The sequence below is a fragment of the Sciurus carolinensis genome, chromosome 16 (assembly GCF_902686445.1).
Source record: "Sciurus carolinensis chromosome 16, mSciCar1.2, whole genome shotgun sequence".
Lineage (NCBI taxonomy): Eukaryota > Metazoa > Chordata > Mammalia > Rodentia > Sciuridae > Sciurus > Sciurus carolinensis.
The window spans coordinates 47,859,964-47,887,951 of NC_062228.1; the positions used below are offsets into that span (position 1 = coordinate 47,859,964).

The window sequence follows — 27,988 nt, forward strand, 5'->3', positions numbered from 1 at the left end:
CGAGTACCTGCTTTAGAAAAACAACTAGAAGAACACAGGTGAAACGTACCAGTAGCAAGATTGCAAATGCAGAATCAACCTGAATTCACAATCCTCTCTTTGGGAGACACACCTTGATAAACAATGATCTTTGCATAACTCCCTTTGACCTTCAGGCCACCATCTCAGATTTTAAACCGATGTGCAATTTGGAAACTGCTTGTTGAAGGGAAAATAAATTGGAAGTTGTACAGTGGTTCCAAGGGTAATTACAAACATGAATTTCGATGTGACCCTAAGGAATTCCGCTTTCTTGCAGCAACAGTTTCCTATCTGTCCTAAGTGGACCAGAAGCGGCAGCTAAACCGGGTTTTGAAGTTCATTGAGCTGTTCACAAGGTGAAAGGAACTGGATCTTTACAAGTCCCCTATCCTCATAAAGACAGCGTTCCTTCAGAACTTTCATACAGAAACTAGCCAAGAGTCGGAGACGGCTTAAGGATTCATTTACCTAATGAAGACACTGTCATTACATTTTAATTTACAAGTAAATAAAAATGGCAAAGTTTTCTCTAGGTGTTTATTTATTTATTTATTTACTTATTTTTTGCGGTGCTGGGGATTGAACCCAGGGTCTTGTACTTGCAAGGCTCGCACTTCTCTAGGTGTTTTCAATCACATTGGCTATATTAAGCATTATTATGACGACGACCTATTATAGTTTTACTTTAGATAGGTTGGAGGCTGACAGAAACAAAGGCGGATTCCTTCCGTCCATCATCCCTCCCGACCCGAAGACCCGCCTCCTCCCCCCTCCTCAGGTGGTATCTCCCAGACTGGCTCCTGCTCTACCTCCTCTCTCAACTTCTACCCTACTTCCCGAGGTGGTTTCTCCCATGGAAGGTTGTACCACTCTGACTTCAAGTGTAATGCCAATGTTTTGTCTCATTGTCGCTTGGGGTTTCGCCCAGGGGACAGACTCCCGTCTTCGCCTCTCCATTTTCTCCCTGAGTAGTTTCTTCACAGAGCGGATTGTGCCGTCCTGTTTTCTCCCCTCATTTCCCTGTGGTTTCTCCCACGACCCCTTCCTCTAAGTGGTCTTTCCTCGCTGGATTTGCTGCCTGCTGTATCCCTCGGGCAACTAGCTTTTTAACGTGTAACGTAAAGTTCCAGACCCCATGTCCAGGTCCTCCCTCCTCCCGGAAGCCTATCCAGATAAGGCGACAGTTCTGCGTTTTAGGTCACAATCCAGTCTCATGTCATGGAACTTGGCAGGGGACCGACTCCTATGCTACGGAATAGAGAAGCTTCTAAGATGGCAGCCCACATAGAGAAGTACCACTGGGCGCGGCCATGTTTGTAGCCCTACCGCACCTCTTCTGGAAACCGCAGTCTACAAAGAAGTGTGTGCGCCATGTTGACTGTTGGCTTAATGTGGCAGCGAAGGTAATTCGGAGCATGCGCAGTACCAACAGTCCCCCGGGGAGATTTTACAAGTCAAACCGGAAGTGGAAGTGGTGCATGAAGGCTTTTTCACTGCTGCTATTAGGAATATTTCCATATTTTAATGGCAAGAAGTCTCTGAGCTGATTTTGGTTGGTTGCGATTAGGGATTCTGTGTAGTTAGTAATGTGAGCGGTGCAGTGGTAGTGACGGTTCTGGGTTCAGTGATGGGGCGGGGGTCCGTTGATGTTTGTCAGTGTCGGGGGACCTCCTGTAAATGACCGGGCCCTTTGAGATGAGTGATTGGGATGTGGGAGTCAGTGATGAGAGTCTGTGGTCAGTGATGGAGTCTGCAGTGTTAGCTGTGGGGGTCACTGAGTTCTTTGGTCAGCCTGCTTTCTAACCTGAGTTGAAAGTTCAGCTCACCAATTTTCAGTGTTCTTTAATACAGACTGACAACCTTTGGTGTGTAACATTTCTATATTGTTTAAATCTGGTTTTCTGTAATTACTTATTTTTTCCTTTGACACATGAGTTATTCAGAAGAGCGTTTTCTGTTTCAAATTGTCTCCAGGCAGTGCTTGGGTTGAAAAAACGTAGTATGATCTATGTCATGGTCAGTTTTCATAGATGTCACATGTTACATAAAACAATGTATGTTCTCTAATTGAATTGTTTTATACAAATTAAGCATATATTTTACATATGTATCTCATGTCTCCTTACAAATTTTGTATGCTTAATTTCAGAAGGTAACTACTTACACCAGAAAGGTGGTTTGTCTTCTTGTCCTTCCTTTTGTTAGTTTCTGCTTTTTTATATATTTGAAACTATATTATTATGAAAACTTGTGTATTTTAATAATTAGACTATGAGTAAATAAATGCATTATAGCAATTTAAGCTTCCACCAACAATTTATAAAATAATTATTTTCCCAAATGCTTTCCAGCACTGGATATTATTCCTTTTAAAAAGCTTTTACAATTCTGAAGGGAAATTATATTTAATTGTTTTAATGCATATTTCCTGTTTGTTTCCTTTTCTGTGAATTTGTATATTCTTTGTCCAGGCTTTATTTAGTGATAGCTAGATTTTTTAACGTTAGAAGTAACCTATTATCACATAGTGAAATAATTGGTATCTTCCTTGCAATTTTTATGGTGTATTTAACATAATTAGTAAATATGTAATCAGAAATATCTGGGTTTATAGTTTCTGGGTTTCCTCTCATGTGTAAGTTACATTGAACTCATGACAGTGTTATACAATACATACTGCTAAAATATATTTTAATATTCTTTGGGGTTTAAAAATACATATATTTAGAAGTTTAGTCTTGTCAGAATTTGTCTACTGAATAGTGTGTGATGGAGTTCTAGTTTGTTTTGTTCTAGGTGAATGGACTCTTATATTAGGACCATTGATACAATGTTTTGTGCACATTCAGTTGAATACCACTTTTGTCACATATACAGATCAATATTGTGTGGTATATTTGTTGTTTTACTTGTTCTGATTAACATTTGTATATTGTTTTAATATTTGATAGTACATGATAGTTTGCTAACATTTATTGCGTGATCTTTGTGTGCCAGAGAAATGTTGAGTACTTTACAAGCATCAGGATAGGCATTTTCGTCCTAATTTTTGAAATTAATACTGGAGTAACTGCATATTCTCTTAGCTGAAAGGTGGCAGAGCTGCAGTTCAAATCTGCAGAAATGTTACTCCAAATCTCATGTTTTTCCCTATATTTTACCATCAGTGATGCCTGTCACATTTTGTTAGACTTTATATCCTTCACAGCACTGCTTCCTTAATATGGTCCCTGAAAAAACAGTTTCAGTGTAATCTGGGCACTAGTTAGAAATGCAAATTATTGGGCCTTACCTTAAACCTACTAAATCAGAAACTGCAAGGGTGAGACTGAAAATTTTTAACTGTTTTAACAAGCCCTCCAGATGATTTGAATGTGTACTCAAGTTTGAGAACCACTGCTGTGTGGTTTCTAGCTCAGGAAGTGTTTAGGTGATGAATGTTGAATAACTGACTATGTGGACTTGATCTTTCTAGGTTTTGTGGTACCTCTGGGGAGGCCCTGGACCAGATCTTCCTTCAGACTCCAGGTCACCTTTTCCCAACAGCTCTGCTTGAATTCACAAAGGAGCAGTAAGTCTCAGGCTCCTGAGAGAACAAGAGTTGTGACCCAGTGTGACCATGCCAACTAATTGGATCTCACCTCGGAAACTCACAACTCTGGCTCCAGAGAATCATGACAGCTCATGTGAGGTAAGAAGGAGGCATCCTGAGGGTGGGATCATCCCAGGAGTGGATATTTCTGTCTGTAACCAGAGCATCAGAGCAGAGGCAGATAGGCTGCAAGAATTGGCCAGACTCTTCAGTTTGCTGTTCTTGAAACAATTCTTCATCTGTCAGTCATGAGCAAACATAGGTGATATCTCCATCTCTAGAGGCCAACTGTGTGCCAGTGGAAAGGTGGGCCATCAAGGGAGGTTGCTGTTTATTTTGTCATCACACTGTATTGATTGATCCTTCATCTGTGGATAAATTTCCTGGTTAGAAATCACTTCTGTATGGGATTTTGAAGGCATTTCTCCATCTATTCCCAAACTGCCTCTCCCAGCACATATATTTTCTCTATTCTGTTTTTGAAATTTCTGTTTTTCAGATATTGGTTCTCTGTTTTTTCCCTCCACTGTTTTCTATTTGTTTGTTGCTTGTCTTTCTGGAAAACTTTATCAACTGTGTCCCCCAGCCCTTCTGTTGAGCTTCTTCTTAGTGCTATCAACATTTAATTCAAAGCTTTAATTTTCAAAAACTTTAGTTTGTATTCTAAATATTCATTTTTATTAGTACACGGTTCTTATTTCAGGAATGTAATATTTCTTATTCTGATGATATTCTGATAGTTTATTAGGAACAATTTAATTTTTTGACTAGGCAGTATATACACTTAGTTAAAATATTAGCAGAATATTAAAAGCAACACTGAAAAGCATTGTGGTGAGCTGAGCATGGTGACACATGCCTGTGATCCCAGTGGCTTGGAGGCTGAAGCAGGAGGATCACAAGTTCAAAGACAGCATCAGGAACGTAGTAAGGCCCTAAACAACTTAGTGAGATCCTTTCTCAAAATAAAAATAGAAAGGGCTGGGGATGTTGCTCAATGATAAAGTGCCCCTAGTTCAAAAATAACAACAACAAAAGTATTGTGGGGCTGGAACCACAGTATATATATATGAAAAAGAATTTTTTAAAAAAGTATTGTGGTGAAAGAAATTCAGGGGAAGGGCTAGGACTATAGCTCAGTGGCAGATCGCTTGCCTGGCACCTGTGAGGCACTGGGTTCAATCCTTAGCAATACAGAAACAAGTAAAATAAAGACAGGCTGTCCATCTACAACTGCAACCAAAAAAAAAAAAAAAAGAAAAAGAAATAAAAAGTAAAAGAAAAATTCAGGGGAATGATGGGGCTATGGTTCACCCCTCACTCTCTGTTCTATGCTCACATCTTCCAATATCGGTGACCAATTTTATTAGTTTTCTTTGATTGCCTAGTTCTGTATATAAGTAAAAATACAACTACAATTTTTTTCTTGTGATTTCACAAGAGGTGGTATGCTAGACACTCTTTTATGCATTTTTTTAAATGTTTGCTATAATCCAAAGCATATTATGAGCAGCATTGCAGTGGACATTCTTGTCATGTCTTCTTTTTCTATGTAAGAAATACTAGAATTTCATTTTAGGGTTTAGTCAAATGAATCAGGATTTAGTCAGCTGAATCTCAGGTAACCTTCAGTTTTCTTGCTGTTGGGCAATTTTATGACTAGGTATAAAATTATAAAATTAATAATTTTTATCTAGAAATAAGATGAATGGAGTGAAGCTAAAGCTATGATAAAGAAGTAGCAGTCACTTCATTAAACAGAATAAGGGTTTGTTTGTTGACCTTTGTGGTTTGAACAATGTTCTGATTTTTGTCTGTTTTCAGACATGAATACAGAGTGGTCTTGGTTTTGTCTTGAACCATTTATCAGAGGGTCTTGTTTGATGTTGATGTTCTGTGAGAGTGTTTTTGTGAAACACGGTGCTAGGCCACCTCCTAGCATCGGTGAAGCCTACCTGATAGTACTAGGCTAAATGCCAGCTGTCAGGAGCTGTTTGCTCCTCATTTAAAAATAAAGGAATAGGAAAAGTTTGACTCAGAAATAAGAACCAAAAGAAAATAGGTCTCTAATTTTAGATACAGATCAAAAGGGATTTAAAACCAAAACTACCTAAAGGGCTGAAGAGGGATGGTTCATACTTACAAAAGAAACACTGTACAAAGAATTATAAAAGTTATGAACATTTATTTAACAATTTATTTTTGAGCTATAATAATTAAAAATGAACACAAATCTTTATTTCATTGGCCATTTTACCAACTACTCTCAAAATCTTATTGATCAAAGCAAAAAAACATAATATTTTGTTGTAATATTGTTTGTTTTTCACCAAGAGCATTAAATTATATAAATTATCTATAATTATTATTATAATTATATAAATTATGAAGAAATAGTGAAAGGCTTTTGCATGACAGTGTGAAGGTACTTAATGCTACTGAATTGTATACTTAAAACTGATTAAAATGATGTATTTTGTAATGTGTATTTTAGTATAACCTTAAATAAATATTTCAATAAATACATTATTTTTTTTTTTTTTACTTCAGTACTTGGGATTGAACCCAGAGGCACTTTCCCACTGAGCTACATTCCCTGCCCTTTTTATTTTGAGACGGGGGCTAAGTTGCTAAGGCTAGCCTTCAACTTGGGGTCCTCCTGCTTCTTCCTCCAGAGCAATTAGGTTTATAGGCATGTATCAGCGCACCTGGCAACAGTATTATATTTTAAAGTTAGTATGGTAAAGCTAAGCTGTCCGTGGCGGCAGGGGGCAGAATATAGATTCAAATGCCCTTTTAAGGAATACTGAAAGCTTGAAGAACAAAACAAGAGACCTAAGATAAAGAGTTTTGGTTTTAACTAAAGAAGGTAGAAGAACAACTCAATCAACATATAATAACAATAGGGACTAAATAATGATAAGAATAGAAATCAGTTATATAGAGAACAAGGATGATGAGTTGATGAAGATATTTCAGAGAAATTCAAACTACTTCTGTGTAGTGATGATCAAGAAAAAAGAGTAAAGAGGACTGGGGATGTAACTCAGTAGAAGAGCTCTTGTCAAGCATGTGTAAGGCCATGGGTTCAGTTCTCAGCATTGCAAAAAAGAAAGGAAAAGAGAAAAGGAAACAGGTGTAAAGAAACAGGTATAATAAAACAAGAAAAATAGTTTCTCTTATACCTAAGATTAAAACAATCAGGAATGCATATTAGTAAGATTATGCAAAACTGTGAAAACTGAACAAAAGGAATAACATTTTATTAAAAGTAAATATCAAAACTGGTAAGAACAAATTATTGAGGCATCCTTGGAGAAATGAGAATAAAATGTTAATTCAACATTTCTAGCAGTCAAAAATGATAGAAAAGTTCATATGGTTTATAGTTGATAATTTATACCAAAGTTTTGGGTACAAAATAGTAAATACAATTATTCCTAACTTTGTGTTTAGTTGTTATTTTGTTTACAGTGTTAACTTTGATGCCCAAACCAAAAAGATCTGGAAGTTACAAACATAGATTTAAAAGTCAAATATATTAACTACCTGTGTTCAAAAGTAGATTAAAATAGTAGCCAGAATTTATCACAGGGAGGCAAACGTTATTGAAGCAAATACTGTTTCTCATTTGGCAGCCCACTCCATAGTTAAAGAAATCAAAACAAAAATAGCAAAATATCTCAAAAAATTACATATTAGAAATTGTGATAAAAAGCATTTTTTAAGATCTTTTATCTTGTGCGATTTTTTTTTTTTTTTGAGACAAGGGTCTTGCTTTGTTGTTCAGGTTGTCCTCAAACTCCTTGCAAGGATTTGAGGGATCCACCTGCCTCTAGCTCCCGAGTAGTTGAAACTACAGACTGGCACTATCACTCCTAACTCATACAAACATATTTAAGAATCTAGACTAAAAGAATGCATTTTTAGAAACATTACATTTCCCACCAACTCTTTAATTACGGTTTACTACAATTTCATGTTTAGGTGTTAAAATTTTCATTTAAGAAAGTCTACTTTTGGGCTGGGGTTGTGCCTCAGTGGTGGAGCATGTGTGAGGCACTGGGTTCGATACTCAGTACCACATGTAAATAAGTAAAATAAAGGTACATTGACAACTAAAAAAACATTTAAAAAAAGAAAAAGAAAGAAAGTCTAGTTTTGGTGAGCACAGTGGCGCATGCCTGTAATCCCAGCTTCTTAGGAGGCTGAGGCAGGCGGAGAGAAATTTGAGGCAGCCTGGGCAATTTAGGAAGACCAAGCTCAGTGTTTGCCTACTGTGTGTAGGTTTAATTCCCAGAGCCAAAATAATAATAATAATAGCAATAATAATAATAACTTTAGTAAAATTAGGCTTGCAGCAGTGGAGAGATTTATTTGCATTTTTAAATATCATTAATGGTTTTTGTTTGCAAACTTTATGTGTAGTATTTCCAAATGTTACATAGGCACTTGAAAGGAAATCTGTTTTCAGGATAGAGAATTTGATATCTATAAGATGTATAATTGAGAAGATTTGATAGTATTACTAATTTTTTCTTTATCTCATCAGCGCTGAGAGATGTTCTAAGTTCCTCATTATAAATGTCTATATGTTCTGACCCAGGTGCAGTGGCACATACCTGTAATCCCAGTGGCTCGGGAGGTTGAAACAAGAGGATCGAAAGTTCAAAGCCAGTTTCAGCAAATTAGTGAGACCCTAAGCAACTCAGTGAGACGTTGTCTCTAAATAAAATACAAAATAGGGCTGGGGATGTGGCTAGGTGATCGAGTGCTCCTGAATTCAATCCCTGGTAAAGCTCCCCCCCACCACCACCAAAAAAGAAAAAGAAAAAGAAATATCTAGTTTTCTATTGTTTACCTTTTTTTTTTTTTTTTTTTTTTTTTTCTGGACAGGATTTCACTATGTTGCCCAGGTTGATCTGGAACTCCTAGGCTTCAGTGAATCTTGTCTCAACCTCCCTAGTAGCTGGAAGTACAGGCGAGCCCAGCTATCTATCTTTAATTTTTGGAGCTCTGTAATTTGGTGCAGTGATAATAATAGCATTTGCAATTGACTGAATTGTGTCCTTGTCTTGTTTAATATTTTCCCCTTAGAATTTATCTCTTTCTAATATTAACATGGCACCTTGTGCTTCCTTTCTGTTATCATTTCCAGGTTGGCCTTTGCTCATTCTTTTACTGTCACCCTTTAAGAATCCCTGTGCATTTCTTCTGTATAGCAGTGGAAAGATGCATTTTACATTAAGTTTCTGGATGGTTGTTTCTTTTACATGTCTTTGGCTGTATCTCCGTATTTTTGCTTTGTTTCCATGTCCTTTCTAGTAATTTAGAAAACTTGGATTTTCTTTTGTTTGCTTTGTTCTTTGAACATCACCTTTATAATAATTTCTTGAATTAAATCTTCTATTGTTTTTAAAATTTTTAGGTGTTGATAGACCTTTTTTTAAATTCATTTATTTATATGTGGTTCTGAGAATTGAGGCACATGCTAGGCAAGCGCTGTACCACTGAGCTACAAGCCCAGCCCCCTAATCTATTGTTAAAGACAATATCTAATAAATTTGTACTATGAATAATGATAAAAAGTTGTATACTGCCACTTCAACAATTCTTTTATTTGCTAGAGTTTATTTTCCTCTGTTTTATGGGATTTTTTTTTCCTTCCTATTTTCCTTTAAAAGTCCTGGTTTCTATTTCATGTTGCTTACTTGGCTTTATCTGTTCTTTGCCACCCTTTGTGTTTTCATAGGATCTTCTTAGTCTTTTCAGAGAGACCTTCATTTCTGTGTTGCTTTCTCTTTTCTTTTCCTCACTTTTATTTTTCCCTTTCAGTGCTGGGGGTAAGCCCCAGGGCCTGGAGCACACTGGGCGAGTGCTCTACCACTCCCTGAACTGCACTCAAGCCAGGGATCCCCACAACCCCAGTGCTGGAAATGGAACCCAGGGCCTCGGTGCTTGCCCCACCCCCCTTTTTTCATTTCTTCTCAGTTCTGCCAATTTTCATTTTGATAAACTTACAAAAAATTTTTCTTGACCTTTCTCATTATTTCTTCCTTGAACTCATATATCTCTAATCAAGTAGTTAACTGGTCTAGTGAATTCCTTGAAGTGGATTTTTTTCCTCCTGTCTGACTGTTTCTTCCAAGTGTCCTCCTTGTAATCTCCTCTCTTTTCTTTCTTTTTTTTTTTCTTTTTTCTTTTTTTTTTTTTTTTTGCTTTGTACATTAGGATATGTGTGAGGAGATTTCTTCCTGGACAAACTGTAAGAAGCTCATTTGGTGAGGTGTCAAAGCTATATTCCAGGCTAACATGACATCTTGATTCCCCATGAAATTCTTGATGACAGAGTTTGGGAGGTGGGGATTTAGTGTGTGTACTCAGTATGGGTAGAATGTAAATATGCAAGTATACGACAAAAAGAAAAGGTAATAGCATGTTTATTCTTTTCAGATATGTAGGGAACATTTTCAAAGAAATTACAGTGTTCTAGAGAGTCCCAAACCAGAATCAGCACATCACAAAGGAGCAAACTATAATCTCTGAACACAATTAAATGAAGACATCAAAAAGGACAGCTTTTAAGAAATTAAGAATCACAGCTCAGGAGACTAAGGCAGGAGGACTGTAATTTTGAGGCCAGCCAGGATAACTTATCAAGACCCTATTTTTTAATTTAATAAAAATTAAAAAGTGTAGTAGCTCAGTGGTAAAATGCCCCTGGGTTCAATCCTCACTACTTGGAAAAACAGCAACAAAAAGAACATCTTTAATACTTTTCTCATTTCACATCCTTCTACATGGTCATTCTCTCCCTTGAATGCAGTGGCCTGTGTATGACTTCCAAATCTTTATTTCCACACTTGCTCTCAATCTCAATGTCTAGTATACTTCTTGGTATTTGCCCTTTTGCATAAATGTCACTGTGTACAAAATTTTAATCATTTTTTTCTCTTCTTTCTCCATCCCTCCATTAGTTCTTAAATTCATCTATGGCACCGGAGTCTATTAGGTTATCGAAAATTGATAACTAAGAATTATTCCAAATCCTTTTTCTTACATTTACATACTCAATATCAATTCTACTTCCTTAATAATTAATGTCAATTTTCTGCTATATTCTTGTTAATTCAACAGCCTTACCTTAGGTAATTTATATTTGCTCATATGAGTTGTGCAGTGGGTCTTGTGATTGACCTTCCAGTCTTGTCAGTTCCAGGATACTCCTCTGTAAAATATTTTTAAAACTCTTTATTTGAAATTACTATAGATGCCAATGTGGTGGTGCATACTCAAAATCCTAGTTACTAGGAAGGCTGAGACAGGAGGATCACAAGTTTGAGGCCAGCCTTGAACTGGGTTGAATCCCCAGTACAAAAAACAAAACAAAAAAAATACACACACACATACACACACACACACACACACACACACACACACACACACACTTATTACAGATTCATGAGTAGTTATGAAATATAACACAGAATTCCCCCACAAATTCGTTTATTGTGGTGCATGATTCTTTTTATTCATTGCTGGTTTCAGTTTGCTAATATTTCATCAAGGATATTTGCAGATAGGTTCATGAGAGATACTAGTCTGTAGTTTTATCTTTCTATTGTCTTTGTATTTGTGTGTGTGTGTGTGTGAGTGGTACTAAGTATTGAACCCAGGGGGGTACTTAACCACTGAACCATATTCCCAGCCCTTTTTATTTTTTAATTTTTAAAAAATTTTTTTTAGTTGTAGACAGACACAATACCTTTACTTTATTTATTCATTTTATGTGGTGCTGAGGATCAAACCCAGTGACTCACACATACGAGGCAAGCGCTCTACCACTGACCCAGAATACCAGCCCCCTTTTTATTTTATTTTACTTTTGAGACAGGGTCTCTCCAAGTTGCCCAGTCTGGCCTTGGACTTGCACTCCTGCCTCAGCCCCCTCCCCGAGTCTCTGGGATGACAGGTGTGTGCCACCATGCTTAGCCTTTGTATGGTTTTAATATCATAGTAACATTGGCCTTGCAAAATTATTTGTGAATTAAGTGTTCCTCCTCTTTTATTTTCTGGAAAAGATCATATAGAAATGAGACTGGTTCTTCTTTAAATATTAGGTAGAATTCTCTGGTAAAACTATCTGCATCTGTAGATTTCTTTTTTTTTTTTTTTTTTTTTTCCAGTACTGGGGATTGAACCCAGGGCCCTGGCAAGGCAACACTCTACCAACTGAGCTATCTCCCCAGCCCATAGATTCCTTTTTTTAAAATTTAATTTTATTTGTAATTTGTTCTAATTAGTTATACATGGCAATAGTTTGCATTTTGACACATTGTACACAAGTGGAGCACAACTTCTTCCTCTGACTGTACATGGTGCAGAGTCACACTGGTGGTGTCATACGTGTATATAGGTAATAATGTCCATCTCAGTCCACCATCCTTCCTATCCCTATACCCTCTCCCCGCCCCTCACTTCCCTCTGCCCAATCCAAAGTTCCTTCATTTTTCCCTATGACACCCCATTATGACTCACCATCTGCTTACCAGGTTTCTTAGGTTTGGCTTATTTCCATATTCTTTGGCTTGGATCTAGAGATTTCCTTTTATTTTCTTTTTCTTTTTTAAAAATATTTTTTAGTTGTCAATGGTTCTTTTTTATTTTATTTATTTATTTGTATTAGTGCTGAGAATCAAACCCAGGACCTCACACATGCCAGGCAAGTGCTCTACCACTGAGCTACAATTCCAGCTCCCTGGAGATTTCTTTTTTAGAAGTTTTAAAATTATTAATTTAAATGAATAGTTATGGGATTATTTATCCTATCAATTTTGTAATGTTTGATTTTTTTTTGTAATTTGTGATTTTTGAGCAGTTGGTCCATTTCTTCTAAGTTACTGAATTTTTTTATATTCCCTTATTTGCTGGATCTATAGTGATATTTCCTGATATTGAGGATTTGTATTTTCTTTTTATTTTTGTCAGTCTGACTGACCAAGTAAGTCAGTCAGCAAAGTAAATCAATGTTACTGATTTTATTTCCAGACAACTGGATTATGTTTTATTAATTTTTCCCTCTTTTTTTCAGTTTCATTAATTTGCTTTTTAATTATTTTCCTCTTTTATCTTGCCTTGGATTTTTTTGCTCTTCTTTTTCTAGTTTCTGGTGGTTAGAACTTACATAATTAATTCATGACCTTTTTTAATTTAAGCATTTAGTGCTATAAACTTTCCTCTCTGCATTGCTTTATCTACCTCCCACAATTTTGATAGATTGTAGTTTCATGCTCCCTCAGTTCTGTGTATTTTTTAAATTACTTTTTAATTTTCCTCTTTGATTTATAGGTCATTTAGAGTATATTGACCTATACTCAATATAGGTCCAGATAGCTGTTATTTTGTAATTCCTTTGAAGATTTTTCAGTTTCATTATTGATTTTTTGTGTGATTCCACTGTGGAACATACTTTGTATTATTTTAATTCTTTTAAATTTGTCAGGGTTTGTTTGACGGCTAAGGATATGGTCTAACTTGGTCACTTTTCTATTGGTGCCTGAAAAGAATATATATTCTATCGTTAGTTGCAATATTTGTAAATATCGATTGGACATTGTTATTTATTCTTCTGTATCCTTAATGATTTCTTATATAGTATTTCTGTAAATTGCTATCCATATCAGAGTCCTTATAAAACGTTTTTTTTCCTATAATACTTTTTTTTTTAAAGAAAATGTGTACAACTACAGGTGGAGTTCCAAGTATGCATCTCTGAATTAGTTTTTTTATATGGAGGATAATTTTTTAGGCATTTTATTATGAAAAAATTAAATACAAAGATAAAGAGAACAATATAAGGAGCTCTTTTTAAAAATATTCTTTTAGTTGTCAGTGGACTTTCATTTTATTTTTTTATTTATATGTGGTGCTGAGAATCGAACCCAGTACATCATGCATGCTAGGCAAATGCTCTACCACTGAGCTACAACTCCAGCCGATAAGAGGCTCTTGTACCTATTGTACTTATCACACAATTTCAGTAGTCATCAACATTTTGTTATTATTTTATCAAAACCACCCTTCCTCTAGCTGTTGGATTATTTTAAAGCAAGTCCAAACACTGTTTTTATCTGTAAGTACTTTGATATGTACCACTAAGAGCTGAGAACTTTTCCTTTTTATTTAACATAACCAGTAAGTCATTATCACATCTAAAACAAAATAATAGAAATCCCTTGATGTAATCTAATGCCCATTGTTTGAATTTCTCTAACTTGAATCATGCTGTCAAGAACTTCTTTTTCAGCAGTTATTTAGTTCTCTTCAATACAGATCTTACAGAAAAATAATTTTATATATAAATCTGATTACCTGAATTACCTTTACTTAGAGTAAAAAAAAATTTTTGCTTGTTTCTGACCAAATCATTTTTTCCATAAACACTTTCTCAATACATCATGCAGACTTATTTCCTTTTATATAATTATTTGCTATTCCACAAACTTACCAGACATTTTCCTGTCTCTGTACTTTTGCTTGTCTTTTCTGGGGAAAGTCTGACTTCTTATCTTCCAACTTAAAATTTTCATTCTGTGTAATATAAATGTTCTCCTTAATGTAGAATATTCTTTTTCTTCTTTTGAGTACTCAGTGTGTACCACATAGAGATCTATTTCTCAACATGTTAGTGAACTTATTTCTTCTTTTTTTTTCAAATTTAAATCTTGTTTATATTCAAATCTTCTAAGTTACTAGAAGATTAGAAACATAAATTATTCATTTCCATGTTCCCAGGACTAGTTCTAAATAGCTCAAAAATTGCGTTTGAGGTTGTTCACTCAATTACTAGGAGACTAAAAGTGAGCATATTTCAGTCACTGATCTTGAAAAATGAGTTATTGACTAACAAAATAGCAGAAATTCTTTATTGAATTTATTTCTTCCATAAAATATGTAAAACTAGATATTTAATGTAATGTGTAGCCTGTATGAAATATTCTTTTAAAGTTCCTAGATTACACAGGTGTACACATTGGTCAAAACTTTAAACGGGCTAGTGTTGTGGCTCAGTGGTAGAGCACTTGCCTAGCATGGGTGAGGCACTGGGTTTGATTCTCAGCACCACATATAAATAAATGAATAAAATAAAGGTCTATCAATGTCTAAAAAAATTTTTTTTAAAAAAATTTAAATGCCACGCTAAAGATTGATACATTTGATTACATATAAATTTTACTGGAAAATGTATTAAAATAATTTTACCTGAAAATATTAATGATTTTTCATTAAAAAATATTTAGGTGGAAGTGTACTGATGTCTGCAATTTACTTTGAAATACACCAAAATGTAAGGTAGATCAATGGATAGATTAAAAACATGGGTAGATGTGTGATAAAGTAGAGTAAGTGAACTACAGAATTCTTTTAAATTTTAAAAATTTTCATAGTAAAATATTGGGGAAATGAAGGTGAGTTTTAAGTTTTGGTTTTTGCTTGTTTTAATTTTACCTTTATTTTTTATTTATTTGCTTTTTATGTGGTGCCAAGGATTGAACCTAGTGCCTCATCCATGGTAGGCAAGCACTATACCACTGAGCTACAATCCCAGCCCTTAAGTTTTGTTTTAAATTAAAGTTCATTTTATGTATTTAAGATATAATTAACATGAGATCATTGTATTATATTTTACATATATACACACACACACACACACACACACACAAAATAAACAGTTGCTGTAGTAGAACAAATTTAACATTCATCATCTCACTTAGTTATCTGTTTCCTTCTGCCCCCAACCCTTGTGTAATCTATTCGTTTAACAAAATTCCTGAATACAATACACTATTAATTATGGTTATGTTATACATTAGGTCTTTAGATTTGTTTATCATATGTATTTACCACTTTTTTTTAATCCTTTGACCTATATCTCCCATTTCCTCCTCTCCACTCTAACCCTGACATCTACTGGTATATTCTGTGTCTTATATTTGACTTTTTTGGGGGGTTGGGCTACTAGGGCTGGTGATTGAACCCAAGGCACTACCAATGAGCTACATCTCCAGGCCTCTTTATTTTTTATTTTGAGACACAGTCTTTCTAAGTTGCTGAGGCTGGCCTCAAACTTGCAGACCTCCTGAGTTGCTGGGAAATACAGGTATGCACCACCACACCTGGTGACCTTTTGTTTTTAAAGTGAGATCGTTCTGTATTTTCCACTGTATGTATGACTTATTTCACTTTGCATAATGTCCTCTAGGTGCATCCATGTTGTGACATATGTTAGGATTTACTGCTTTTTTAATGCTGAGTAATATTCCATTTACAGGTTAAGCACCTACAGTCCAAAATTCTAGAATCCAAAATGCTCCAAAATTTGGATTTTAGGTTTTTGGGTTAGAGATGCTAAAGTCTATGCAAATATTTCAAAATCTACAAAAACTCTGAAATCTGACTAGTGGGATACCCAACATACACACATACCACTTTCTTGATCCATTTGTTGATGAACACCTGGGTTATTTATCTTGGCTATTATCAACAATGTAATGCAAATGGGAGTGTGGGACTGCAGATATCTTTATATAATGATGATTTTTTTTCACTTTGGTTATGTACCCAGAGGAGGCATTGCTGGATAGTATAGTAATTCTACTTTGAATTTCTTTCAGAACCTCTGTACTATTTTCCATAGTGACTGTACCAATCTAAGTTCCCACCAAGGGTGTGCAAGGATTCCTTTCTTTTCATACCCTCACCAGTTGGGATCAATCAGGGCCTCACACATGGTAGGCAAGTGCCTTACCATTGAGATGCATTCCCAGTCCTTTCTAAAAAATATTCATTTTGAGACAGGATCTCACTAAGTTCCCCTGGCTAGCCTCAAACTTATAATCCGCCTGCTTCAGCCTCCTTAATAACTAGGATTACAGGAATGTGTTACTACACAGCATACCTTGTCTTTTTTATTATAATAGCTGTCTGAACAGGTGTGAGGTATATTTCAAAGTGGTTTTGATTTACATTTTTCCTGATGAGATATGTTTAGCACCTTTCCATATATACCTTTGCCCATTTTTATGTCATCTTTGGAGAAATATCTATTCAAGTCCTTTGCCCATTTTTTATTGTTACATGTTTTCTTGTTTTTTAGTTGAACGAATTCCTCATAAATCTTGAATATTAACTCATCTGTGATTTGTATATACTTTTTCCTAATCTGTAGTTGCCTTTACATTTTGTTGATTGTTTCTTGTGCTATGAAGAAGCTGTTTTGTTTCTTGTAGTCCTGTGTATTTATTTTTGCTTTTGTAACCTAAGTTTTTGATGTGATGTCCAAGAAATCATTGCCAAGGCCATTGCCAAGGAGCTTTCCCCTGTTTTCTTCTAGTTTTATGGTTTCAGGTCTTGCTTTATCTTATGTGTAAGTCTGTTTCTATGCCATAACACAGTATCTGAGGCTAGGTATGTATAAAGAAAAGAGGTTTATTTAGCTTGTAGTTTTGGAGGTTGAAAGTTCAAATTACATGGCACTGATTCTGATGAGGGCCACATTATACATGTCACATCTTGGTGAATGACACCATGGTAGGAGCGCATGAGTGATATTCCGTGGCAAGGCAGGAAGGTAGAGATTGAGGAGGGGACTAATTGTTTTCTCTTTAATAACAATCCTTTTTTTGAGAGTACTGAGGAATGTACCTAGGGGCACTCAACCGCTGAGCCTCATCCCCAGCCCCCCAGCTTTTTTTTTTTTTTTGTATTGTATTTAGAGACAGGTTCTCACTGAGTTGCTTACGACCTCACTAAATTGCTGAGTCTGGCTTTGAACTTGGGATCCTCTGGGATTATAGGCATGTGTCCCACCCCACCTGGCTGTAACAACTCTTCTTAGAGGGAACTAATGGGTTCCCAGGGAACTATGTTAATCCCTTCTAAAGGAATGTCCCAATGCCTCTTAAAGTTTCCACCACCTCTCATATCATCCTATTGGGGACCAATCTTTTGTCACATTAATACTTGGGGGACAATCCACATCCATATCATAGCAAGTTCACAAATTCTTTTTTCTGCTTGATCTTGGGTGTTGTTGAAGCTCTCTACTATGTTCTTAATTTCTCTCATTGAATTCTTCAGTTCCAAGATTTTTGTTTGAGTTCTTTATGATATCTATCGGTGTTAAATTTCTCATTCAGATCATGAATTGTTTTCCTGATTTTGTTGAATTATCTATCTGTATTCTATCTCACAGAGTGTCCTTAAGGTAATTATTTTAATTCCTTTTAAGGCAGTTGGTAAATCTCCATTTCTTTGGAGTCATTATTGGAGAATTATTGTTTCTTTGGAAATGTCATTTTTTTTACTTTTCACGTTTCTTTTTTTGGGGGGCATGAATGCCAGGGTTTAAACTCAGGGGCATTTGGCTACTGAGCCACATCTCCAGCCTTATTTTGTATGTTATTTAGAGACAGGGTCTTGGTGAGTTGCTTAGAAACTTGCTTTTGCTGAGGCTGGCTTTGAACTCGTGATCCTTCTGCCTCGGCCTCCCAAGTCACTGGGATTACAGTGTGCGCCACTGTGCCCAGTTTTTTCATGTTTCTTGATGTCTGCAAATCTGGTCAAAAAATTATCTTTTCCATACTGCATAGAGTGACTTTTGTAGGGAAAGACTTTCACCTGGAGATGGGTCTTAGTGTACTGGTTGGAAAGAGTATGGTTGCTTTGGTTCCCAGAAGGTGCAGTGGTATAGTCTCTGTGTGGTTTCTTAAGTTTTGATCAACATCAGTGATACTCTGGGCGTCTCGGTGACTTAGGCTGTAGAAGTTGGTAGCAGGAGTGACAGCAGCATAGGTTGTTAGAGTCCTCAGCAGCAAGGACTTTTGTGGTCTTCCTTTTCTCACTTTCCCCAAAGTGGTGACTCTTCGCTTAGGGGTCCTTCTTTGTGTTGAGTCTGACCTAGCCCTAGACTCAGGGACTCACAAACCTGTTGTATTACTTAGATTTTGGGGTGCAGTTTTGCTCTGAGGCAGTGGTGGAGACAGATTGCTGATAAAGCCAATCTGTCACTCTGAGGCACTTCCAGCAACTGGGCCCATGATCTGGGTTATAAATGCAACTTGGATGCTGGGGCAGGCCACAGCACTGGCCCAGCTGCAGAGTAGAAGGGATGCTCCAGAGAGTTGGGCTTGGGAAGCAGGATGCAGCTGCAATTTAGGACTCAGGGTTCAGAGCTAATAGGGCACAATGGTGACTCAGGCCCCAGGGGATAATGTGTTGAATAGTGATGATGGTGGGACATGGCAGTGTCCCATGTTCTGTGAGACTAAGTGCATCTGTAGCGATGACTCTGGGATAGCAGAGCTGTCGCTTGGGCCCTGGAATGCAGGGCTCCTCAGTCAGGGGTGTCTCTCACCAGCTTAGGCTCCAGGTGGCTAGTGCAGGTCCAGGGAAGCAGGCCATCACTGTTGTTCAACCCATAGGGTGGGGGTACAGCTCAGTCAAAGCCATTTCCCTAGGAGATGGGGTGCCACTAGGGGTGGTTCAGTAGCAACAAGGCCTGAGAAGTGGAAGGGTACTGTGACTCCTCACCCTGGAGCAGGCTACACCCAGCAAGATGGTACATACAGTATATACGGAACCATAAAGGGAGAGCACAGTGTCCACTTCTTCTCTGGGGAGAGCACAGCTGTGTGAATACTGGGCAACTCCATCAGCTGGGCTTTAGCACCTGTGTGGACAGCAGGAGTCCCCAGTAGTGTAGGTGTCCAACGTGGTGATAGTTGCTGGAGTCCTCTTGCTTACCCTTTCCCTATAAAGAAGTCCCTCCTAGTTCTGAGCTAACTGCTACTGGGGGGCGGGGGTCATGGCAGAAGTGAGGTGTTGCCATATTTTTATGTTTTAAAAATTCTCAGGCTAATTTCTAAAATATTAAATGCAAATAGGTATGATAAATAACAGTTGATTGGAGTCTCCAATGATTTTTAGGAGTAACTTAAGGGGTCTTGAGATACATGTATTTGACAGCTAATCATCTACTATTCAAATGGCTCTTGTGCTGAGGATAATGACCTCTCCGTTAGTCTTTTTTTTTTTTTTTTTTTTTTAATTATTGTAAACAAATAGGATACATGTTGTTTCTCTGTTTGTACATGGCGTAAAGGCATACCATTTGTGTAATCATAAATTTACATAGGGTAATGTTGTTTGATTCATTCTGTTCTTTTTTTCCCCTTCCCCCCCACCCCTCCCATCCGTTAGTCTTTATGTTGACAGAGGCCAGGACTTGAATTTAAATCTAGCTGAAAGAGAACCTTCCTCAGTGGTAATGATTGTTAAATTATAGAACAGATGAGATATTGCCTTTTGTTCTTTATGTGACTAGCCTGAGCTTCTGTGCTTTATAGGGTTTCTATGGCTCCTTAAATGTAGTCTGACACTTTTCTTTAGTTGTTTTAATCAAAATGTAGAGGATTTGTTGTTTTGACTGTCTCTGTTGGTGGATGAGTGCTAGGGTTTGTAGTCAGCCATGTTGCTGGCATCATTCCCCAGGTGTGAGCTTTTAAAAGGAGAAGTTAAATTAAAAACAACTGAAAAACTCAGGTCCCATATTCCTAAAGACAGTTTTTCCATCTCCAAAAGCTAACTGTTCACATTGAACAGGAATTTGCCCTTGCAGGGATCAGTGTCCTTCAGAGATGTGACTATAGATTTCAGCAGAGAGGAATGGCAGCACCTGGACCCTGCTCAGAGAAACCTCTACCGAGATGTGATGCAGGAGACCTACAGCCACCTGCTCTCAGTAGGTAAGCATTGTCACCATGGTATCTGAAAGGAGGTTTCTGAGAGTGTTTCCACTCTCACTTGGGTGAATTCTGTGGAGCAAGATACAGAATTCTTTATCTCCTTTGAGAACTCTTCATATTACTCTACTATTAGAGATACATGACTACTTTTCTTAAAAACAAACATATTGGGTAGTGACTCAGTGGTAGATCGCTTGCCTAGCATGTGTGAGGCACTGGGTTCAATTCTCAGCACCACCTATAAATACATAAAGATCCATTGACAACTAAAAAATACTTTTAAAAAACCCAAACCTATTGGCCCATATGATTGATTGGGCTCTGAAACCTAATTAGCTGGACCCATTCCTCTGTCATTTCCTATGAACAGGGTATCAAGTTCCTGAGCCAGAGGTTTTCATGCTAGAACAAGGACAGGAGCCATGGGCACTGCAAGGTGGAAGTCTACACCAGAGCTGTCCAGGTGAGTGTCACCCTTGTAAATGGGAGATAAGGGAGTTTCAAAAAAAAGCAGGAGAGCAAATCTCAGCTGTCTTGAGACTCTCAGCTGCATGGAAATGCTTTTCTGGAAGGTACTCAATTTTTTGTGTTGCTTGAGGGTCCTCAATATTGACTTCTCAGATAACCAGATGCCTTCCACCTGATTGACCTCTGCCATTTCTGTCTTCCTTGGCTTTTTGAATTCTGTCAGTAATAATCAGTTTCATTAAAGATTATTCTTTTTGTTATGCTCTTTTTCTCTAACATTCTTTTTTAACTCCTACCTTTCATGTAACCCTAGAGTCTTTGTTTACATATCAAAGCATTTGTGGATCTGCTTTCTTTCAAAATTACTATGTGGCACATATTCACATTCCTGCATCTCAGGAATTTCTTTCTCTCGGAGATGCCTCAGAACTTTTGTCTCCAGTCTGGGTCTCCCGTGTTCTCCATAGGCATCTCTATGAGATTTATTACTTCTTCCCAATTTCCCAATTCATGATTCTGGGGTAACTGTCAATTAACCTTTGGGTGTATCTACAGTGTTTGACATTATCAATCATCCTTCCCAAACTTACTTCTCATGCTGCTTGAGTGACTTCACATTGACTAGGGTTTCTCTGCCTGACTGGTTATTGTTACTACTTTATCTGTGTATCTTACTTGCTTGAATTTAATCATAGTCTTCAGCTTAAGACTCCCACATATGTCACTGTTTTGTATGATAAAAACTTTTCTTTTGGTACTGGGGATTGAAGCCAGGGGTGCTTATCCACTGAGCCACTCTGCAGTCCTTTTTATTATTTTTATCTTGAGTCAGGGTCTTGCTAAGTTTTTGAGGGCCTTCTGAATTTGCTGAGGCTGGTCTTGAACTTGTAATCCTCTTGCCTCTGCCTCCCAAGCCACTGAGATTAGAGGCACTGCACCTGGCTGATAGAAACATTTTTAATTGTTATAAAATTTAAAGTAAATTAGAGATATGTATCATTAGTTTACATAAATATAACTGCAACATATCTTGTCCTTTGCCTTATTTTTTCCCACATCTGTCCATAGTGCAATCTGTTTAGTTTATTTCCTCTGTTGAATTGTATGCCAGAATGTTTCCTATCAATACCATCATCAACCTCCTCATCAAATTACACTCACCCTTTTCTCTTCCTTCAGCCTGGATGAGCTATTTGTACTCTTCCCTCTAGCCTTTTTTAGCTGTTCTTTGAACTAAAATAACCTTTTTCTCCTTTGAGAAGACATATTTGGGTTTCAAACCTTATAGCAGAATTCTGAAAAAACTTCTTTCCACATTGAGCAGTGGAGTTGTGTTACAAGTTATGTTTTCTTGTATTTAATTCTAGAAGAATTTCGGCAGATTGGTGACCAGATAGAGAACTATCATCAAACAGGAAGTAAATCATTAAGTGATATTGCTTTCATCAAGAAAATATTGACTACAAAGAGTCATCATGAGTATGAGGGCATTACAAAAATAATTCATGTGAGCCCAAACATTATTCCTCCCCCCAAAAGACTCGATGAGTATGGCTCATTTGGGAATGAGTTGAAGCATAATTTAGATTTATACAGTCCTTATAGAAGTAATACATCCAATAGCATTAGAAAGATTACTGAATATAGTAAAATTTCTTCCTATTCTGATGACCATGAGTATACTCTAACAGAAGAGAAATTATGGAACCATAATCAATGTAGAAAAAATCTCAGTTATAAACAAGTACCCTCTCAATATCAGAAAATTCACACTGGGGAGAAATCCTATGACTGTGCAGAATTTGGAAAGATCCTCACCCAGAAATCACAGCTCAAGGTACATCTGAAAGTTCATACAGGAGAAAAACTCTATGTATGTATTGAATGTGGGAAGGCTTTTGTGCAGAAACCAGAATTCATTACACATCAAAAAACCCATACTAGAGAAAAGCCATATAAATGCACTGAATGTGGAAAGTCCTTTTTCCAAGTTTCTTCTCTCTTCAGGCATCAGAGAATTCACACTGGAGAGAAACTGTATGAATGCAGTGAATGTGGAAAAGGCTTCTCTTATAACTCAGATCTCAGTATACATCAGAAAATTCATACTGGAGAGAGACACCATGAGTGCAGTAACTGTGGCAAAGCATTTACACAAAAGTCCACACTCAAGATGCATCAGAAAATTCATACAGGTGAGAGATCCTACATATGTATTGAATGTGGACAGGCCTTCATCCAGAAGACACACTTGGTTGCACACCGAAGAATTCATACTGGAGAAAAGCCGTATGACTGCAGTAACTGTGGGAAAGCCTTCATTTCCAAGTCTCAACTCCAGGTACATCAACGAATTCACACAAGAGTGAAGCCCTATTCATATACCGAATATGGGAAGGTCTTCAACAATAGTTCCAACTTCAGTACACATAAGAAAGTTCAAATTAGAGAGAAATCATCCATATGTACTGAATGTGGGAAGGCCTTTACTTACAGGTCAGAGTTAATTATTCATCAGAGAATTCACACTGGAGAGAAACCTTATGAATGTGGTGACTGTGGAAAAGCCTTTACTCAGAAGTCAGCACTCACAGTGCATCAGAGAATTCATACAGGAGAAAAATCATATGTGTGTACAAAGTGTGGGCTGGCCTTCATCCAGAAGGCGCACTTGATTGCACATCAGATCATTCATACTGGAGAGAAACCTTATAAATGTGGTCACTGTGGGAAATTCTTTACTTCCAAGTCACAACTGCATGTGCATAAACGAATTCACACAGGAGAAAAACCTTACATGTGCAATAAATGTGGGAAGGCATTCACCAACAGGTCAAATCTCATCACACATCAGAAAACTCACACAGGAGAAAAGTCCTATGTATGTTCTAAATGTGGAAAGGCCTTTACTCAGAGGTCAGACTTGATTACACATCAGAGAATCCATACTGGAGAGAAACCTTATGAATGCAGTACCTGTGGAAAAGCCTTCACCCAGAAGTCACACCTCAATATACACCAGAAAATTCACACTGGAGAGAGGCAGTATGAATGCCATGAATGTGGGAAAGCCTTCAACCAGAAATCAATACTAATAGTACATCAGAAAATTCATACAGGGGAGAAACCCTATGTATGCACTGAATGTGGAAGAGCCTTCATCCGAAAATCGAACTTCATTACTCATCAAAGAATTCATACAGGAGAGAAACCTTATGAATGCAGTGATTGTGGGAAGTCCTTCACCTCCAAGTCTCAGCTCCTTGTGCATCAGCCAATTCACACAGGTGAGAAACCCTATGTGTGTGCTGAATGTGGCAAAGCCTTTAGTGGCAGGTCAAATCTCAGTAAGCACCAAAAAACCCACACAGGAGAAAAGCCTTACATCTGTTCCGAATGTGGGAAGACCTTCAGACAGAAGTCAGAGTTAATTACGCATCACAGAATTCATACTGGAGAGAAACCTTATGAATGCAGTGACTGTGGGAAATCTTTCACTAAGAAATCTCAGCTCCAAGTGCATCAGCGAATCCACACAGGCGAGAAGCCTTATGTGTGTGCCGAATGTGGCAAAGCCTTCACTGACAGGTCAAATTTGAATAAACACCAAACAACACACACTGGAGACAAACCCTATAAGTGTGTAGTCTGTGGGAAAGGCTTTGTTCAGCGATCAGTGCTCACTGTGCACCAGAGTATTCACACTTAAACAGTAAGAAAAACTTCCCTGAGGACATGACTCGATTGTTCACTATTGAATCCATGCAATGGAATAATATGTATATTACTGTAAGTAGAAATACCCACATCAGAATGTGACACTTTACTGTTTAGAAGAGGACCTTTGAGAAGGAACTGAATGGGTTGGGGAGGGATTCTGCATTGGCATCAGCATTGTTAAATCCTGGGGCATACATACTGAGAAGGAACTGATGCTTTAGAAGAAGCCTTCTCAAGAAAAATACAGTAGAACACTGGTTCCACATTCTTCATAGGAAGAATAAAGCTATAATCATGATAATCCTGTTGGTGGACTGGGGACAATGCCAGCAAATTCAATGGGAAAACAACCCAATATAGAGGATGGTGATATGTCCTCGGTTCTGTAAGTTGTTTCCTGCAGAACACATCTAACAGTCGTGGGGGTTTTTCATTCTCTGGTTGAAACTAACATATTTGTGCATATTCAGTCCACCATTGCTACTTCTGTCAAGGAAGTGATACCATAATAAAAAAATATTCCTTATCTATACTGACACAAAACTCAAGAGTGCATGTGGACTTACCATTGTCATCTAGCACAGGACCTGTAACCCCCTTGTTCACTACCTGTAGTGTCTTTGAGCCTTAGCTCTGTCATCCCAGCATAGTGTCTTCTGAACTCCCACTACCTTCAGGAGTTCTGTTAGAGGTGAGAATTCTCAGGCCATCTGGGTCAAATTAAGTTCCCCTTATGTCACAGTTTTTCACACTTATTTGTCTTCCTTAATGACTCAATTTATATGACAACAAATCACTAACTTATAACAAAGCCCAACAGATGTTCACTGTTCTGTGTCCATATTCACGGCATGCACTACACAAAGACCTTTGCCTGGCGTGCCTTAAACATTCGTTTAGTTCCCATCTCGGGCCTTTGCATTTGCAGTGCCTCATTATATCTGTGTAGCTTGCCCCTTCCTGCCTTTCCTCCAGTGACGCCTCCCGCAGCCCTTCCCTGCCTGGTTAAAACCCAAGCCCCCTCTACCTTCCTCTTTTATCTTTATCCATAGCACATATGCCATGTTGCTTGTCTATCGTGCTTTTTTGTCTGTGGCTCCCACGCTAGAATTTTTTTGTTTCCTTCACCACTATGAGCTTAGACCCATGTCTGCCATATAGCAGGCATTCCACAAATGCATGTTGTGGAGTACGGATCCCTGCTTACCCCAGATTCCCTCAGTTCCTTTCTGTATTGCAGCATATGAGGCTCCACTAGGGAGAACCAGCTTGCTTACAACATGGCAGGCATTTCCACCTTTAGTGTCTACTTGAGCTGTCTCCCTTCCTAGCCCTAAAGCTAAAAAGTCATTATAAACTTTCTTGATACTAACTCATTTAAAGAAGGGAAAACTGAGGTATAGGAAATTCCAGGATTCCCTGCCACAATTTTAAAATTCCAAAATGTCAGCTCCAGAGTGATTTTTGAAATACCACTGATTTTGAAGACTCTGCATTCACAGTTCTACTTCCCAAAGTGCAGGATTCTAGCACCAAAGAATCCCATCTGTAGACCTGCTTATCCTGCCTTGACGAGTGTGCCTAAAGCCAACAGTATGGAGGGGCCAAGGGTAGGCAGGGGTGCATCTTGCAAATTAGTTGGCCAACCCAAGATGGGTAGCAGAAGCTCACAGATGCTTGAACATGTTCTGATGTTCAGCCTCTGGATGGCCTACCTGGAGCCAGCAGAACAATTTGTTTAGGGCCAGTCCACTGGTGATGCGAAGATTGGAAAATTGGCTGTGCAGAGATGATCTTGTCCTTGTGAAGGGCAATATGAAGAGGTAAGGATGAAGACCAAGGGACAACCTGATCACGGGAACAAGGCTGGGGATTTATTTTGTTTTTATTTACTCATTCATTGATTCATTCATTGGGCTGGGGATTTAATGCCCTGGCTCCTAATTGGGCAGTGCTTCATGATACATCCAATTATCTTCACTTAGACCAGTATCTGCTCATCCACATTTTAACTCTCCACGCTTTGCCTTCACTGTATCTGACGTTGCACCAAATGACCTTCCCTATCTTAGAACATGGTTGACCATTACCTCCTTTTACCCTATCCAGCACTGCAGCTAAGACTTCACTACCATTTCCCCAATTTAGGATGTCTTGTGATCCTCCATTATCCCCCAACTTAGAACAGAGGCTGCTGACCTTTCAGAAGTGTGCTGGTCACCTTTTCCCACCTCAGAATAATGTCTGTCCACTCTATTATACCCTTTTTATGTGTCACCCCTACTTAATCTCTGGAAATAGTACCTGTGGATCTTACTACTTTTCCCCCAATTATGTCTGTTACTTCATCCCTTTTGTGACAATGTCTGGTAGCTTCCATACTCCAGTGTCTGATGACCACTTAATACAATCTCAGAATAGGAAACACTGGCATATCCTACCTAATCCAAATATTAGCTGATTTTATTACACCTCTAGCAGGTGTCTTGTGATCCCCCTCCACTTATTTGCCGGTCCCAATGATAACCAGTTACTCACCTAGCAGTGTCTGTAACTATCCCCAACACAGCATATGGTGATTCTTCCAATATGGTGCATACCTTCCAATATGGTGTTAACCTGTCTTTCTCCTCTCAAGTAAAGGCAGTGACTGAGAATGAACCATAACCACATTTCCCATCTATATTTTAGAACCTCCATTGTCCTCTGCATAGCACCCTACTAGTGGTAGGACAATATAATGGGGGCCCTATGTTCCTATGTCTGTTGCATAATGTCTTCACCAGTGACACAGTGTCCCACTAACCACTATCCACTAACACAGTATCTGTGATCCGTCCATCCAATCCTGGCACTATATGATGGTTCCTCATTAACCCCCTCTAGCCTAATGTCGATTCTTCACTACCACCATTACTTTATGAAGCCCTTGGTTAACCTTGACTATTCCCAAGTTCCTCAGCACTGCTTCCCCATGTTTGCAAACAGAAGCCCTGAGGGATAAGCCTCATAGATGCCCCCACCTTCCAAGTGCTTCATAGGGCACAGGGGAATTATCAATCCAGGATGGCCGAGGAGGAGCTGGGGATACCAGGAGACCACAAAGCTGAGCTTCAGATTTACAAGGAGTGATGCAAGAAGAATGGTAAGTGAAAGCTGTGAACATGGGCTCAAATTCTGGCACAACAATGATCCATTTAGGAATCACTGACCAGCAGTTGCCTCAATTGCCTCACCTTTAAAATGGGGTTGTGGCATTTTCTGGTAAATAGATGGAACTGGAGACAATCATGCTAAGTGAAATAAGCCAGACCCCCAAACTCAAAGGTTGAATGTTTTCTCTGATATGCCAAAGCTAATCCAAAATAAGAGGTAATAGAGA

General features: G+C 37.9%; 1 protein-coding gene and 1 long non-coding RNA gene across 2 annotated transcripts; one reads left to right on the forward strand and one right to left on the reverse strand.

Annotated features, from left to right (window-relative positions):
- Positions 1–797: 797 nt before the first annotated feature.
- On the reverse strand, positions 798–21,743 carry LOC124967217 (uncharacterized). Its single transcript, XR_007105496.1, has 3 exons — positions 21,562–21,743; positions 10,757–10,841; positions 798–3,981 (listed from the first exon to the last, which is right to left on the reverse strand). It is a non-coding gene; the product is annotated as an uncharacterized LOC124967217 (long non-coding RNA).
- Positions 1,477–25,177, forward strand: LOC124967176 (zinc finger protein 585A-like). Its single transcript, XM_047529268.1, has 5 exons — positions 1,477–1,573; positions 3,497–3,712; positions 20,292–20,418; positions 20,789–20,881; positions 22,254–25,177. The coding sequence occupies exons 2-5, from the start codon at positions 3,641–3,643 to the stop codon at positions 24,593–24,595; spliced, it is 2,634 nt and encodes an 877-aa protein (XP_047385224.1). The 5' UTR covers positions 1,477–1,573; positions 3,497–3,640; the 3' UTR covers positions 24,596–25,177.
- Positions 25,178–27,988: the final 2,811 nt, after the last annotated feature.